This window comes from Arabidopsis lyrata (genome assembly GCF_000004255.2).
Source record: "Arabidopsis lyrata subsp. lyrata unplaced genomic scaffold ARALYscaffold_3, whole genome shotgun sequence".
Classification (NCBI taxonomy): domain Eukaryota; kingdom Viridiplantae; phylum Streptophyta; class Magnoliopsida; order Brassicales; family Brassicaceae; genus Arabidopsis; species Arabidopsis lyrata.
Window position 1 is genome coordinate 24,066,518 of NW_003302553.1, and position 16,362 is coordinate 24,082,879.

Below are 16,362 nucleotides of genomic sequence, written 5' to 3' on the forward strand. Positions count from 1 at the left end.
CAACGAAATGATGCCTAATTGTAAGGTCACCCATACGTTAGTCGTCACGTATGCGTTGAAAGCGGCGTCTGTGGGTGGACATTGTTTGGAGCGTCTTCGAAAGATGATTAATAAGAAAAAGTAAGTAAGTAAGAAGTTGAGTTCACTGTGATCTTAGTCAAATGAAATCGGAGGAAAACAAAAAAAGAAGTGAGTGGCGGAGTAAGTAATCAATCCCCATCAAGAGGAGAGGATCTAACGTTTCACTGTTTGTATGTTAAATGTGAAAAAATTGGAGATGGATTAAAAGGTGTGTATGTGGTCAGAGAGCTGCCATCATTGCTCGTCTTGTTGCCTCCTGCTTCATCTCTGCTGCTTTCCCGCTCCCTCTGAAGTACATGTACACTTGCTGTTCCCACACACACAACAACAACAACTTGTTAACCACTTCTTCCTTTTTTAACTTATCAAAATGAATAATTGATGCAGCAAAGAAGAGAACCTGAATAACCCAGATGCTCACGAGTGACTCCAGACAGAAGAACCCAAACCCAATGAAGTAGAATATCTGCCACCACCCCACCAAACCAAAGTTAGCCATCACAAAGTCCACAGTACAACAGTTTTAAGTTATACGCTACCTAAGCTTTCAACTTACCCCGACCAAGATATTCCCACTCAATACATCGATCGCCGGCAATATTCCTCTGCAAAACACAACAACATATGATTCCACCTCTTTCTTTTTGTGTGATTTAGAAACTAATTTGTTACTTACGTCAACGATTTTCCCTTGAAGATAATTGGAGGAGCCACCGCCGCAAACACACAAAACGCTATGTGAAACTGCATTCATGTTACCAGCATTTATTTTACTCTCACTTCCACCTTTTGATGTGTCAAAACCATCAAAATTGTTCACTAGACCAAATGGAAAACTTACCAGATACGTGAAGAAAAACCACCCAAACTTCAGAGCACTATCAGTCCTGCACACAACCAAATCAACCCACATCTCACTCTCATCTCATGCAAGTTTTGACTCTTAACTAAGATGCTATCTGGAACTTTACTTTTTTTTGCTTTCCCTCTAAATAAAGGAACACACCACGCAGCAACAGATATAGTACAATAATTTAAAAGAACAATCTTAAGTTGTATGAATACCTCATGGCACGATAAAGAGGGCGATACCACATAACATATGCTCCAGGAACCCCCGAAATGAAATAGATAATAGCTAGAAACCATATTGTTGGACCTACACCCAAAGTACATAAGTCAGTAGATTAGCATCATACAGGCTCAGTCTACTTGGCAACTTTTAGCTGTTCCAACACTAACCTTCTCCCTTAATCCACGCTGTGGTAACTGCAACAATGTTCCATAACAGGCACACCACAAGACCTACCAAACAGAGGTTAAGATTGTTTACTAATAATTCAAGAAATCCACCTCTGTTGCAACTGCAGATGCGTTGATCATTTGAAAGAGAAAACACATACCCAGCATTGATGTGAAAGCAACATATTGGATTCTCTGCAGATGGATGGGTATCTCATTTGAAATGTCATGATGGATGAGAGGAAAAAACGGTGGCCAATTTTTCTCTTCTATCACAATTCCAGCTACCAAAATAAAGATGACAGCATGAGCATTTCACATGGAACGAAATGTCAGGTTTCTACAAAAGATTTAATTGACAAAGATACCCTGTGCTATAGCATCTTCTTTCCGCTTGATTTCCTGGAAAATATCACAACAGATTTCAGAAGACAGAAAGATATGTACTTGAAAGGCTGTAGCTACAAACCACTGTGGCCATGCTTTACAGATTAGATAATACGAGAGCGAGGCGACACACTAAATATGCTTTCGCCCATATAACACTTAAAAGGATATGCAGTCAGATGAAAACTATTATTCTTGGTTCGGGTAAAATTAAATACCTAGTGCTAATCATTTTGAGAAATGACATCAGGGTATGTGACATTAGTTGGTTTCAAATATAATCACAGATTACCTGCTCCCGCCTCTTCAGTTCAGCCTCTTTTTCCCGGAGTTCCTTCTCCTTAGCTTTCAGATCCTAGAAGTTGGCAATCATAAAATTGTCTCAGGGATTATTCTGAGATACACTTGGTACGTAGGCTTCTGTGGATGAAGGAAATACCTTTCCAGAGTCTAGAGGAATATCCATTGTGGCACCACGGTCGTACGGCTCAGGGGGAAGAGGAGAAAGCTTTGACGTTGCAGCTGGAACACTTGTAGGATTCTGAAGGTTCATATACAAGAAAAGAGGGTAAAGAATACTTATAGCAAGAGCAGTTATGGTCTTTAAGGCGCAAGAGCAATGTTAAGAGGAAAGGCTATACGATGGAGATCTATGAGACCTAATCAGAGACAACAATTCAATAAACAAGAAACTGATATGAATATGTAACAGCCATTGCAAGTAAGTAAACCATTCATTACACCATATCCAAGACCAGAAAAAGTATCAATGGCCACACGTTGAGGCTGTGACCAATTGAAATTAGGGAATGTATAGATCCCTGGGTAATTGGAGAGCATTACATTGATCATCAGCGTCTAACAATTGTTGCTACCATAGAATGAGCGAAAACATAAAGCAATTACATACTCAAAATTGTTATCACCCTTCCCAGAGACACTCACATCACAAAGCCAACAACCATACGAACACAAGAAAGCGTAAATCAATCAATCGATCAACAACTACGTTTTTTCCTTGTGCATTGAAACCGAAAAGTCGATCCCAGGAATTGGAGTAAATACAAGTAACATTACGTAAACGTTACAGAAAGAATCTGAGAAATCAGATCAGAAACAATGCAATTCAGGCAAAACCCTAGATGATGATTGATGAGATTGAATCAAGCTTACCGCAAAAGGATTAACCTCGCCGTCATCAAAGGAAGGAGACTGGTAGCGAGACATTGCACCGAGCGAGAGCGATTGGAGATGAAGCAATTGGGGAAAAGAGAGACTAAAAGAGTGCGTTTAGAGTAAATAAGCAAGTGTTTGGCGCGTCTGGGTTAGACCAGGTTTTCTAAACCAGGAGATAACCAACGAAACAACATTTAACATTGGTTTGTCTATTAATCAGTGTTCAAGAAAGCGCTAGGCGCTAAGCGGGCGGTGACCCAGTGCCTAGCGCCTAGAACGCCTAATCGGGGCCTAGACGATTTTTAGGCGGTTTAGACGTTTATAACATAAAACATTATCAATATGATATTATATATAAAAGTTATATAAAATATCTATATAAAACTAAAAATTATGAAATTATAAATAAAAATTAGATAAAATATTTATTTATATTTATATTAAACAATATATGAATATTTATAACTATATATATAAATAAAACTCTAATTGAAATTGGAAAAATACATTAAACAAGATCTATGTAATTTTAGGCGGTCAAGGCGGTTATCTAGGCGTCGCATGAGAGCCTAGCGCCTAGTCGGGGCCTAGGCGACCGCCTAGACCGCTTTTTAGAACACTGCTATTAATTCACCATCATCATCACATTGAAAACAACAAAAAATTGGCCAAAAAAATAAACAAAAAGATTACTGTTTAATTGAGGAGGTGTTATACTTATTGGTTTGTGATTTATATAGTGTTTTAATGAGTCTAAATGTTATGTATAATATGTTATTATTCAATCAAAATTTTATTTAACTCTTTTAAAGTTTGGTGTTATTATTAGTTTTTGATTTGTAAAAAATCTTCACAAATCTAGGTTTATTGCCTTATTGGATTCAGAATTTTTTTAAAGTCAATAAATTTTTTGTTATTCAACTAAAACAAAAGAATCTCTGATTGTTAATGAGTTAAATTATTATGTTATTGATTTATGATTTTATATATTTTTCTTCATAAAATAAAATCATGAAAAGTATTATCTAAATAGAGAGATTGTCCGGAAAACTTTACAAAATTATTATTAGAGTAATAGAATTGATTCAAACCGGTTTATACTAAACCATGTAATTTGATTAAGACGGATATTCATCATCCTTTGGCGGCTTATATGTCTTATGAGAAGTTGACCGAATACTACAAAGCTTACATATGTGCAATGACAAAGTTTGCAAAACCAACTAGTTTTCATCAAGCAAAGTTTGATGAATGGATCCAAGCAATCAATGAGGAACTAATGGCTCTAGAAAGCACTCATACTTGGTCCATCTGTTCTTTACCCCCTAACAAACGTCCCATTGGTTGAAAATGGGTATATAAAACAAAGCTTAATGCTGATAGAAGCTTAGAACATTATAAGGCACGGCTTGTCGCAAAAGGTTATAAACGACAAGAAGGTGTGGATTTTGTTGATACCTTCTTTCATGTTGGTAAGATGACTACAGTCAAGACTTTGCTAGCTGTTGCTTCTGCCAAGAAATGAAGTTTGCATCAACTTGATATTTCTAACGCGTTCTTAAATGGCGATCTTCATGAGGAGATATATATAACTCTTCCTCCATGATATACATCTAAGCCATGAGATACTTTGCCACAAAATGCAGTATGTAAGTTACACAAATCGCTCTACGGTTTAAAACAAGCTTCACGCCAATGGTTTTTGAAGTTTAGCTCTGTTGTCATGAGTCTTGGTTTCCAAAAATCACATATTGATCACACTTTATTTGTGAGGAATGTTAAAGGCAAGTATGTGGCTGTGTTGGTTTACGTTGATGACGTTATAATTGTTGCAAATGATGATGAAGAAGTAAGTACTTTGAAGACTGACTTACAGAAAGCTTTCAAACTGAGAGATCTTGGTTCTTTGCAATATTTTCTTGGACTGGAGATTGCAAGATCTGCAAAAGGAATTTCTGTTTGTCAGAGGAAGTACATGCTAGAATTGCTGGAAGAAACAAGATTACTAGCTTGTAAACCGTTACGTATACCGATGGATCCTAATGTGAAACTAATTCTGGATAGTAATGAGCATGTCATTGATGATCCACAACTATATAAACCAATAACACCTCCTCAATAAAGAGATAAATCATATTTTGAAGAATTGGAAATATATGATCAAATGCTATTTAGAAAAGAAAAAAAAAAGATTCATTTTTTTTAGTAATAAGATAACTATGGATTTTTGGAAAAAAAAACTCAGAGATTGCCAATCCTAATCCGGTGGAGATAAGTTAGTACATTGGAATGTTGTGGATAGACTAAAGGCTAGAGCAGAGTACGCTGTGTCACACAGTCTACATATACAATAATACAAACAAGGCTTCGTTAAAGAACAATGGTTGCGACTTTCGAAACAATACTATAATACTTGTTTTGTATAAGAGACAGTCTCCTTAAACTATCTACTTCCTGCATACTGATTATCCCCATTTGAGTCATTTCTCTGATGTTCTCTCTGGATCATGTCTGAGAGGTCTTGAACCACTTCTGACATTAGTGGCCTGAACTCTGGTTCCGACTGTCCCAACACATAGATGTTAATATACTCTAGTGCACACAATAATTCAGGTGTAAGAAAATTTGTATTCTTTTCTAGTGATGCTTATACCTGAACACAACGTGATATCACATCAGCAAAATGTGACAGCGACTTGGCTGGATAATCATCCTTGAGAGATGGGTCGACCATCTTCGCTAATGCATCAATGTCGTGAAGCTGCGGGATTGCCCATCTCACCAAAAACTGCTGTCCTCTATCCTGTTTCCTACACAACGTTTTCTTTTCTATTTAAGAACAAAAGTTCAAACCACAGATACATATGAATAAGACCTCATTTCCACTTACTTGTCATATGACTTGCGGCCTGTCAAGAGTTCTAACATAACCACTCTAAAACTGTAGACATCACATTTCATTGTATAGATCCCATATTCAAACTCTGGAGCTCCATATCGGTAGGCCGCTAAGAGTTGACCCGATAACTAAAACACGCACAAACAAGCTTGGACTGGAACATATACAAAGGCCTATGAGACAAGCAAATCAGATTTCTCATGATTCTTGCTTACCTGACTAACAGCACCTGAGGAGATTATGGAAGCCAAGCCACAGTCTGAGACATGCACCCTCAGATCGTCATCAAGGAGAATATTTGCAGACTTGAAATTTCGGTGAATACTAGGTGGATCACAGATCTCATGCAGATACTCCAGAGCTTTTGCAGCTTCTAGTGCCATCCTAACACGGATATTCCATGATAGTTTAATCATTAACCTGTCATTAGTATGCAGCAAATCGTGCAGAGTACCGTTCCTACAATACTCATGGATCAGAAGCCTCTGACTGTGCTCAGAACAGAAACCCACGAGTTGGACAATATTGGCTTGTCGGATTCTATCTATATTATTCACTAGCTCCACAAATTTCCCTTCTTCTGTATGATTGGAAGACTTCTTATCCAACTTCCTAACAGCCAAAAGCTATCCAAGAGAAAAATAACTTATCAGTTGCGGAGATTGAATACACATAAAGAAAAGGATAATGTAATGCATACCTTTCCACCTGGAAACTCTGCCCTGTATACACTCCCAAGCATGCCCGTTCCAATAAGGTTTTCCTGGGAGAGTGTTGTTGTAGAGATGCGACCGTGAAGTGCTTCACGGATGTCAAGGGCCCAAAGGATTTACTGGATGGCTTCTTTAGAGATGCTTCAGCAGGTACAGTCGCCTTTGCGATGATCCTTTTGATAGGTGGAATTGATGAGGGATACATCAAATCCATAGCATTGCCATTCATGTCTATCTCATGACTCTCCTGCTTTGATAGACTTCCTACGCTTCTTTCTGCCCCACTCTGCATCTTCGAAGCACCCCCTATTCTCTCTTTTGGTTTAGCCTCCTTGTCTTTTGTTTGAATTTCATTGAAGGAGAGAAAACAAACATGTGACTTTCTTGACATCTAAAAGTGGAGAAATCAAAATATGAGATTCACCTTTATTGAATGTATCGGATGGAGGAAGCATAGAAGCATTGGAGCGAGAACCCTCCCTTGCCCTCCCATATTCACTAGTTAGGTGCGGTTTGGATAGTTGTTCACTGTCTTCTCTTCTTCTGAGACATTTCCTCCCACAAAGTACGCATACCAAGGCCAAAAACAAAAATGAAAAGGCCCCAAGAATGGATATCCAAATGATTCTTTTACTGGTAAATGAATCTTTTTCCCCTTGAGGAGTTGGTCGAGATGGGTGATCAGAAGGGGGTGATCTCACATGTGCCTGACCATGACCAGTTGATGCATTGGTAGATGGTGGTCCAAAAAACGGCCGCGTAGGTGATGTTGGACTTGGAGGTGTATCAGGTGAAGGCGATGGAGCAATAGTGACGTTAAACAGGTTACCACCTTTTCTGCATCATAGTTTGTCACATCAGCAGCTGATACTTTGACAAAAAAGTTGCAGATATATGGTTGGATACGAGCAATGAAAACTGTTGCAGCTTACATGAAATTTGGTATACCCAACAACTTTTCTGGTATAGATCCATTGAAGAGGTTGCTCTCGACATTCCTGCACAGTTGATAAGGAAGAGAGTAAGCAAGGAAAAATATATAACAGTTGACCAGAAAAGAAGATGGGATGGCAAAGAATTTACAAGTCCTTGAGGGGAAGATCTTGAAGAACATCAAGCTCTATTGAAAGATGATTGTTCTGCAAAAGCCTGAAAGCATGAGAAATCAGAACAACAAACTGAGTAAGACCTACTCAACACAGACTATGTGTATGGAATGCAAAGGAGAAACTCACAAGGATGTAAGAGTCGAAAGATTCTGCATGGAAGGAGGCAATGGTCCACTCAGATTGTTGCTAGACAAATCTCTACGCATATGTCGAATGTTCGGTTACATATATATACAGAAAACAATCTTAACAGAGCTGATTTAGAAAGCAAACCTACAGATTGATCATAAGGCCAAGGTCTTGAAAGACATCGGGTATCTTGCCAGACAAAACGTTATTGTTCAAGGACCTGTAAGACCAAAGAAGTCTTAAACGCTGATCACCTGTAGACAATGGAGGTGTTGACAGAGACAACAGAGACTTACATGACAGACAAAGATTTTAAGGAGGAAAGAGATTCTGGGATGGTTCCTGTAAACTTGTTACCAGAAAGAAACCTGTGAAAAGGTAAGATTGTAATACAAGGTGTTGAATGAGAAAAAAGAGGGATTCGCTAATTGGAAAGTGTGAAACATACAGGTTAGACCAAGATAGGGATGCTGCATTAGCCTGGCGGTTGCAGTGGCATGAGTTTGCTTCTGCGGTTGGCGTAACGACGACTGAAACTTCTTCTTCATCGGTTTCTAATATGTTGCTAGCAAGAGCTAACCTGCGAGCTATGGCTGCAAGAGCTGTTCGCAGGCAAGGATGATATGAGATCAATCAACATCCTTAGCCTGAACCTGCCTCGGATCTAGGCAATTATTCTTAAAATTTCTGTAATCTCCTTAGAATCTGCTCTCTTATACTCTTTAGCAAATCTTACAGCAAGACCTTTTTCTTGACCACATCAGCATACAGTTTTTCTCTTTCATCGTTCAGCAAGCAACCCAACCTAGAATGAAAGAAATTAGAGAAGCTAAGAAACTAGAATATGTCAATGTTGGAGTATAATCAAATCTTGTGTCTATCACATTTACATATGTTAGTTATTTGATCAAGAGACACAAGTTGTCTTGTTTTACAGTTGTGTCTTTTAGATTAAGAGTCATGTCTCTTTGTTATTACACAGACACAATGTTTCACTTGTATAAATAGAGATCGAGTCTCTGTTTCTGTAATACAATTCAGTTTGTAATACAATCCAGTCAATAAAGGTTTTATTACATTCATACCCTGTTTTTTCATCATCGTAACACGAAACTCAGATTCATTAACATTCAACAGGTATATATCGTGATACCAATACTAAAACAATTGAAACAACCTTGTTTCCAATACATCTAGTATCTTCAGCAGCATCTCTGACACTTCAGGTTCTCCTAAAGGTGGTAACTGAATCATGCTACTCCATGAAGCCATTCCACGGATCAAATGAGGTCTTTTCTCCAAAGTGGTGCTAGACGTAAAATCATCCGCGTCACCTGCATCAGACACATTGTCAAGACTAAGCCTTTAATGTGAATCAGAATCACGATTCTAAGAACCTGTCTGAGGAGATACTATGAGAATATAGATAGCGCATGATCTATTAAAATCTTCTGAATTACATGATTTCAGAAGTAAACCAAGATTGAGTACCACAAAGACTTCAGAATCAAGAAGTAACCTCAACGAGCCTTAAGGCATCACTTCTCAGAGGCAACTAATCAAGTTCCAGTACAAGGGTGCCAGGAAACTGAGATGGAGAAGTGACTGAGCTGGTGGTGAGTCCTGCAGCAAATTTCTGCAACAACTGTCAAAAAGAGTTATTTTAAGTTTGATAGACAAATTTTAAACAACAATTAAGTACCAATAAAACATGTTTTGTTCTTGTTTTCTCTTCTATTTTGAAGAGAAGTATATCTGTAAACTGAAAGTGAATTGATGATATCAGTAGATTCAGTACCTTGATTCACACAAATCATTTTCTTCTTCACTGCAAAAATTACACTTTAGTCAAAGATTAAACTTGAACTTGCCGAGTCTTGTCAAATTGTTTATTTATTAAATCCTTGATAGTAGTAGTAGTTGCATAGAATATAAAGGAGACACCAACCAAAGTCGAGGAGATAATTAGTTAAGTAGCTTACATGGAGGAGAAACTAAAAATGACCATCAGTATCACACATAAGAAAGTTAAGTAACGACGTCTTTTACAGAGCCAAAACGAACAAACCAATCATCAATTTAATTAAGCTAGAATTAAAAGACACTAATTATTTTGGAGATCATACTTCTGCAAGGACAACATTAACGCCTCAGCGAGCATTTCCATGCATCGACAAGCCTTGTTCATATCTCCCCGTCTCCCACACGCACACAAGGACAGAGTTAGGATCTCTCCTGCTCCCACATTGTAATGTGCAAGTGACTTGTTGTTCTCCTCTAACAACCCGGCTTTACAGTATAATACCTGTCTCTCTGGTGGGATTCCCATCTCCTCAGCTATTTTCTCCTTGAAACTCGCCACGTTTTCCGATAACGACTGCACTGTTTTCTCAATGACCAGTAGCTCACAACCATCGATATCGGTAACAGAAACCCTGATGGTACACCAACCCTGCAAAAAAAGTGTATAACTCCTAACGATTAGACACAACTCAGACGTTAAGAAAGAAAAAAAAAGACATGTAAGAGGTCCAAGAAAACACTACCAGGTGTTGAGCAAGAAACTGCTCTTCTGGAACAAGGCCTGCAGGCTCGTCAATCTTTTGTGTATTTGGCTCTGGTTCCAGAGGAGAAGACATTCCAGTTCCAGTTCCTGGTGGTGGTGGTGGCAGCTCTTCCTTGTCGTTAGGAAAATCTTTGTCGAGAGAAGAATGCCAATCAGTCATAGACACCACCCCTCCAAGCCGCCATTCCATCTCTTGGAGAAAATCAGACTGAAGAAGACGGAAGAAACCGTCATGAATGGCTGCCAAATAGGTGTCATTCTTGCTCACCTTTTCTTTCAAATCTTGAGGGGGTTTTAGTACTTGTGAATACTCGAGAACAAACCGAGTGAAACGTGGGAAGTTGCTATGAGTTGGATTCGTAAACTCAAACCCAGCTCTGTTCTTGAACCCAAGCCAGAAATCGTTACCATACCAAGCGCCAAACTGCGCTGTGAGCTTCATAGTTTTAAACTCCTTGCCATTCATCCCCTTGGGACGTCTAAACTCAAGACCATCTGGCAGATGAATGGGTGGAGGGTGAGCAAGATGGGGTAGAGCAGCAAGAGCATTATCCTGATTAGCTCCCTCTTCTTGTAGATCAGTAAGCATCTGCTGGCAAGCAGCAGCATCACCATGCTAAGACTGAGAAAGGTATTCGGTAAGCTTCTGCTGGTAAAACGAGTGAAAGGGATCAGACCTCCACATAAAGTTGTATCTTGGGTTATTTGCTCGAGCTCGCATCAGAAACATCTCAACGACCAACCCCATTTTGGAAATGTAACGCGCCGTACGCTCGATATCATTGCTGATGAGACCTGGAGGTGGCTCAATGACTTGGGTACTAGTTTCTGGTGTTGTTGCTACATCGTCGTCATCAACAATAGCTCCATTTGTTTGAATGGAGCTATTGTAAGATTTTAACTAAGATCAATTATCCTTAAAGTACTATCATGTCATTGCAGTATTTAAGGTGTCAATCCAAATGGGTGTGATGCTAGCAATCAAGATGCAATCAAATATCACAGAGTCAAGCCAAGCAATAACAGGTTTTGGTGTTGTTAACAGCTCTAACGATCATGCAGATAACATAAATTCTAACAATAACAGGCAATATACTCGATCACACAGCTTGATGCCAAGCACTGGATGTGGTCGAGTATCAGGTCGAGTAATTTAACAGAAACTGTAAACAGGGTACTCGACTGCACAGTTTGTTACCAAACTACTGGGTGTGGTCGAGTACTTCAAATGAAACAGGGTAGAAATGATAAAACTGAGCAACAAGTAACAAGATCAAGCAATCAATAGCGATGTAAACAAGGAAATCAAATGGAAGAGAAATTCCCGATGATGGGGTGATCGAGTAGTGAAGTCTCCTTAATCTAAAAGGTGGTTAACATGCTCAACAAACTATCCCTAGACAACAAGTTCAATAGCCAAATCAAAGTGCTACCGCAACAGAGATCCTCAAGCAAAGCTAGTCCCAGACTCAATCACCATTGACGAGAGCTAACCTAACAGGCATTACGAAACAACAAGTCTAAGCCAAAACGCTCTCTGTAACCAATACCTTGGTACAGAGCCACGAATCTCTGGAATTAGTGGTTCAGACATTTCTTCGAACACCTTTTGGGTGCGGAAATGTCTGGGCTCAGATTCCAGTTGATCAGAAAGCAATCATCATTAAGAACAACTAATCCAGAAGGGATCTACCAATCAAACTCAACCACCTAGCAGATCAAGGATTCTAAACTACTCTAACCCATCCTCAAGAACCCTAATCACTACTCAAAATTCATAACCAAGAACACAAACCCAGAAATACATAAAAACTTCATATTAGCAAGATCTCAACAAGATGAACAACTTTGTAGAAGAAATCAAAAGCAAATACTCAATAGATTAAGAGAAATCTGGATTACAAATATGAAGAAAGCACTAATTGTTCTGCAGAATAAAACTTAGTCTGAAAATTATGAGAAACAACCTATTTATAGCAAATACTTGGAAACCCTAAATCACAAGACGACAAAATATTAAGGCGGTTTACGGAGACACTCGGCTTCGTCTAATCGAGTGAAGAGGTCGAGCAAAGCTGGCTCCTTTGCGGTTTCTTGATCTGGTCGTGATGCGATCGAGTGACTAGGTCGAGTATGCACTCGAGTCCCGCTTCATCTTCTTCTCTTCCTTATGCTCAGTGTCTAGTTGAGTTGGGATCTGAGAAGCCTCTGAAGCGTGCAGTCGAGTGCTTGGTCGAGTAAGTTGGTGGAGGATACTCGACTGCGTGCTCGAGTCGTGATCTGGAGTCGTGGTCTACTTGGTGAAAGAGCTGGTACTCGACCATGAGGTCGAGTGGTAGGTCGAGTTGGTGATCGACTTGGTGCTCGACTTGGTGCTCGACTTGGTCGTGGTCGAGTGCATTTGGAAGGTCATGATGATGGTGCTCGACCTCGTGGTCGAGCATACTGATGGGTTTTGGTCCACTTCTTCCAATTTGCTCACCAACAGCTCCAAATCACCTGAAAACAACTCAAATATGCAACATGCATGCAAAACTATCCTAATCATGCAAAGTGATGACAAATGATGAAGAATGGTATGAAACAATGACGAAATGATGATAAAGTGATGCTAAATGGATGCTCAAAACAAGTAAAATATAGACATATCAACTCCCCCAAACTTAGTCTTTGCTTACCCTCAAGCAAACAATTAAGAACAAGCTGGAGGAGAGGTTTGAAAGCGGGGATTCAGAACCAAAGCATGCAGACAAAGCAAATGAACTCAATGTCCAAGTTAGTAATTGTGGAATGCTTAGAGACCAAACTCTACTTAAAAACTTTAGCCATATTCATCACAAGACAACCTAACATTTGTTCCAATCTACACACACCTTCAGATCATCAATTCCCTTTAACATTGATTAAGCTCAAACCATGAATCAAGCAAAACATTGTTGAAGAACTCATTTGGTTTAAAGGACAAGGCTGAGAAACAAAGATGGTTCCTCTGTAAATGGTTTCAGACTATTTCACAGTAACATGGAACTCTCATGAATGGACAGAGCTTTAGTAGAATGCTAAAGGTTAGAACCAACCTACGCATACAAGAACAGACCCCATCTACCCAAATAACCATAAGTATATCAAACTCCATATATGGTCCTATCTCTAAACCCCAGAAATGATCCTAATTCTACCCTTTTGCACTCAAGGCATGTTCCAATAATCTCTTGGATCAACCCATTCTTTCTTTTTGGTTTTGTTCTAAGGAGAGGTTTTCTTTTAGACTTTCTAGTGGATTGGGACTTTCTTTAACAACTAAGGCTCTTCTTCTCATCTCATGACTTAAGACAACTCTAGGCTTTTGCCTTTCTTTTTACTTTGCACAGAGCCTAACTTCTTTTATTTTCAAGCTTCCCAAATCCTTTACTAGACTAACAAGATATTCTTTTCTGTTTCACTTCCATCTCCTAAGAACAATAACACTTGTCTTTCTTTCTCATTTTCTTTCCAAACACATTCCAAAACCCAAAGTAAAACTCCCACCTAGTCCTATCTAGCCCAAAAAGCGTGGACTAGAACTACATGGGATACCATTCTTGTCGGTTCATACCTACCACTTTCTACCAAGCTCAATCCGGAAATAGGCCTCACACACACACAAATTTATTCAGGGCTTGAAAGAAAGGTTAGGTTCAGGGTGGGGGAAACTGTTCCAATGATGGGAATCAGCTACTTGGATTAGCAAGAGTGGTAGAAGGTGAAAGAAAATCCAAGTATGTGTATTGGTAGCCACAAGTTCAACAACAATGCAAAGACATGATAATTATAAGTCAAGTTCAGGTTCTAATAGATAGGGAAAAGAATCACATCAAGCATGCTTCAATTAAAACAAGAGAGTCAAGTTGTGAATTCCAAATATGGTGCTGTCTTACTTCAAGTTCTATCACAAGCATTAAACAACTAACAACGAGGGCATTGAATTCATTCAGTAAATGAGCAAGCTTACAAGGTTATCTCATCATCATCCCCTATGCATATGCAACAATCCTATATGACACATTCTAGACTCAATCCTCAAATGACAATGCAGCTACATGAACACTCTGTTTTTGTGAAATCTTTTTCAGAAATTTTTCAAATTTTTAGGGTTTTTTCAATGACATAAATGAATGCAGACAATATGCACAATGCAAGAAAAATTTGAAAACAAGAACAAAGCAAACACATCAGATACTTCCTGAGCCCTCTCCCAAACTCGAATCACACAGTCCTCTGTGTGATCAAACTTGGAAGAGAGTACTCAGGACAAACAAATAAAGAAAGAAGACATGAGATGGTATAAACAATGAGAAATGGAGTTGTTACCTCAGCTGAAGGATGAGTTGATGTGCTCATCAATGCCTGCTTGTGTACTGTCAGGCCATTGAGGAGTCTTGCTGTTGTGTTTCTGCTTCTTCTCCATGTGGCTTCTGTTGATCGAGTATAGTGATGATTTTTTTTTTTTAAAAAAAAAAAAAAAAAAAAAAAAATTTGGGCCAAAATCATCATATACTCGACCACAACTCTTCATCAGCATGTGGCCTTGCATAATAGAGTGACATGTTGAAACTTCAAAAATCTTGAGACTAAATCCCCACTGATACTCGATCACACAGCTTCACTTGATCCTTGCCCTTGTGGTCGAGTATTCTATTGCACTCTGAGCCAGAATCCACTTCACTCAGTTGTTGATAACAAGAAAATGCATTAAAAATAACAAGAAAAAACAAAAATATGTACAGAGATAGACATGGGATTTCCTCCCAAGTGAGCTTGTTTTAAGTCTCTAAGCTTGACTCCTCACACTTATTAGGCTGAAAATATGTGACAGAGAGAACTTGAGAAGTCCTCTTCTTCACTAATCTCATCGTTATACTCAGCATTCTCCTCTGATAGTTGTACAGCTGAGTACTCAATTCCCCTTTCCTCAAAGTAAGCTGCTTCCTCTTCTGGTGGATAGTCTTTTTCTTCTGACCATCCTGAAGTGACTTTCCCTCTTGAAGTAATGTCAGTGTTGGTCTGAGATTGAGCTCCCCTTAGTGTGTTATTAAGCTTTTCAACAGTGTGGGTCAGCTTCTGAACGGTTCTTTCTTGGAGATCAGATTTCTTTTTGAGCTCTCGCTAATCAAACGCTGAAGGTATACTCGATCGAGCGACTGAGTTTGAAGGTTGAGTCTGGACTAGAATTGGTTCCTTCACTCTTGCAGCTTTAAATTCTTCTCCTGGAACCGATCTCTGAATCTCCAAGCCCTTTCCCTCTATCGTTGACCTTGTTGGAGTTTTGTTGATGTCAAACTACAACTTGACATGCCTCCCAAGGTTGAGATCAATCTTACCATATCTGACATCTATTACTGCTCCCACTGAAGCCAAGAAAGGTCTTCCTAAGATCAGAGGATCCTTAGATTCTTCATCCATGTCAAGCACAACAAAATCAGTAGGCACCTCTACTCCATTAATCATTACTGGCACATCCTCCAGCAGGCTAAAAGATCTCCTTGTAGTCCTATCAGCAAGAATCAAGGTGATGTCGCAAGGCCTGTATTGGACAAATTCCAACTTCCGTGCCACAGAGAGTGGCATTAGACTGACTGAAGCTCCTAGATCACATAAACAATTGCTGAAAGTCGATTGCTTGATGGAACATGGTAGAGTGAAAGATCCAGGATCTTCCAACTTTTCTTGAATAATCCTCTCATCAGTGGCTTGAATTGGATTGGTATCATATGCATCACCTGAATCTTGATATATGTTGAGCCTTTCCAATATCAAGTTTCTCACATCTCTGTGAGGGTCCGGAATCAGTTTGAGGACTTCTATTAATGGCATCACTGCTTCCATCTCGTCAATCTGTTTCTCTGCAAGAGATTCATATTTGTCTTTCCAAGTTTTCCTGAACGTCCATGGGAGAGCAAGTGAAGGTGAAGGACTTGGCTTGAATCGCTTTACCATTCTCTCGATTATAGCAGCTTTCTCTTCCAAGGCAGACTGAGTTTGATGGCGGGATTCAGCTGAATGGTTTAGTCAATAACTATC

The 16,362-nt window shown here is 39.2% G+C and overlaps 3 protein-coding genes across 3 annotated transcripts in view; all 3 read right to left on the reverse strand.

Annotated features, from left to right (window-relative positions):
* Nucleotides 1-84: 84 nt before the first annotated feature.
* LOC9322376 (secretory carrier-associated membrane protein 1) lies at nt 85-3,000 on the reverse strand. Its single transcript, XM_002886264.2, has 12 exons — nt 2,884-3,000; nt 2,150-2,251; nt 2,003-2,065; nt 1,692-1,725; nt 1,485-1,607; nt 1,324-1,386; nt 1,147-1,240; nt 923-968; nt 758-825; nt 638-686; nt 482-547; nt 85-388 (listed from the first exon to the last, which is right to left on the reverse strand). Exons 1-12 carry the CDS (start codon nt 2,935-2,937, stop codon nt 302-304), a joined length of 849 nt encoding a protein of 282 aa, XP_002886310.1. The 5' UTR covers nt 2,938-3,000; the 3' UTR covers nt 85-301.
* Nucleotides 3,001-5,329: 2,329 nt separating this feature from the next.
* Nucleotides 5,330-16,362, reverse strand: part of LOC9322377 (protein STRUBBELIG-RECEPTOR FAMILY 1) — a gene marked incomplete at its 5' end in the record, with an annotated part of 29,574 nt that continues 18,541 nt past the window's right edge. The window contains 12 exon segments of the mRNA XM_021032187.1: nt 5,330-5,449; nt 5,540-5,696; nt 5,777-5,913; nt 6,001-6,411; nt 6,486-6,556; nt 6,559-6,889; nt 7,200-7,335; nt 7,431-7,496; nt 7,582-7,647; nt 7,734-7,805; nt 7,885-7,956; nt 8,033-8,126. Of these exon segments, the coding sequence (XP_020887846.1) occupies nt 5,330-5,449; nt 5,540-5,696; nt 5,777-5,913; nt 6,001-6,411; nt 6,486-6,556; nt 6,559-6,889; nt 7,200-7,335; nt 7,431-7,496; nt 7,582-7,647; nt 7,734-7,805; nt 7,885-7,956; nt 8,033-8,126 (1,733 nt within the window).
* On the reverse strand, nt 9,695-11,176 carry LOC110229939 (probable splicing factor 3A subunit 1). The gene is made up of 2 exons (XM_021031155.1): nt 10,283-11,176; nt 9,695-10,188 (listed from the first exon to the last, which is right to left on the reverse strand). The coding sequence occupies exons 1-2, from the start codon at nt 10,889-10,891 to the stop codon at nt 9,841-9,843; spliced, it is 957 nt and encodes a 318-aa protein (XP_020886814.1). The 5' UTR covers nt 10,892-11,176; the 3' UTR covers nt 9,695-9,840.

Coding starts and splice junctions, on each gene's coding strand:
- LOC9322376 (XM_002886264.2), bottom strand. CDS start 2,937: ATGTCTCGCTACCAGTCTCCTTCCTTTGATGACGGCGAGGTTAATCCT. Junction 1,608..1,691: donor AGAAGATGCTATAGCACAGG/GTATCTTTGTCA, acceptor TTATTTTGGTAG/CTGGAATTGTGATAGAAGAG. Junction 687..757: donor TTCAAGGGAAAATCGTTGAC/GTAAGTAACAAA, acceptor TGTGTTTTGCAG/AGGAATATTGCCGGCGATCG.
- LOC110229939 (XM_021031155.1), bottom strand. CDS start 10,891: ATGCTTACTGATCTACAAGAAGAGGGAGCTAATCAGGATAATGCTCTT. Junction 10,189..10,282: donor AGTTTCTTGCTCAACACCTG/GTAGTGTTTTCT, acceptor CTTTTTTTGCAG/GGTTGGTGTACCATCAGGGT.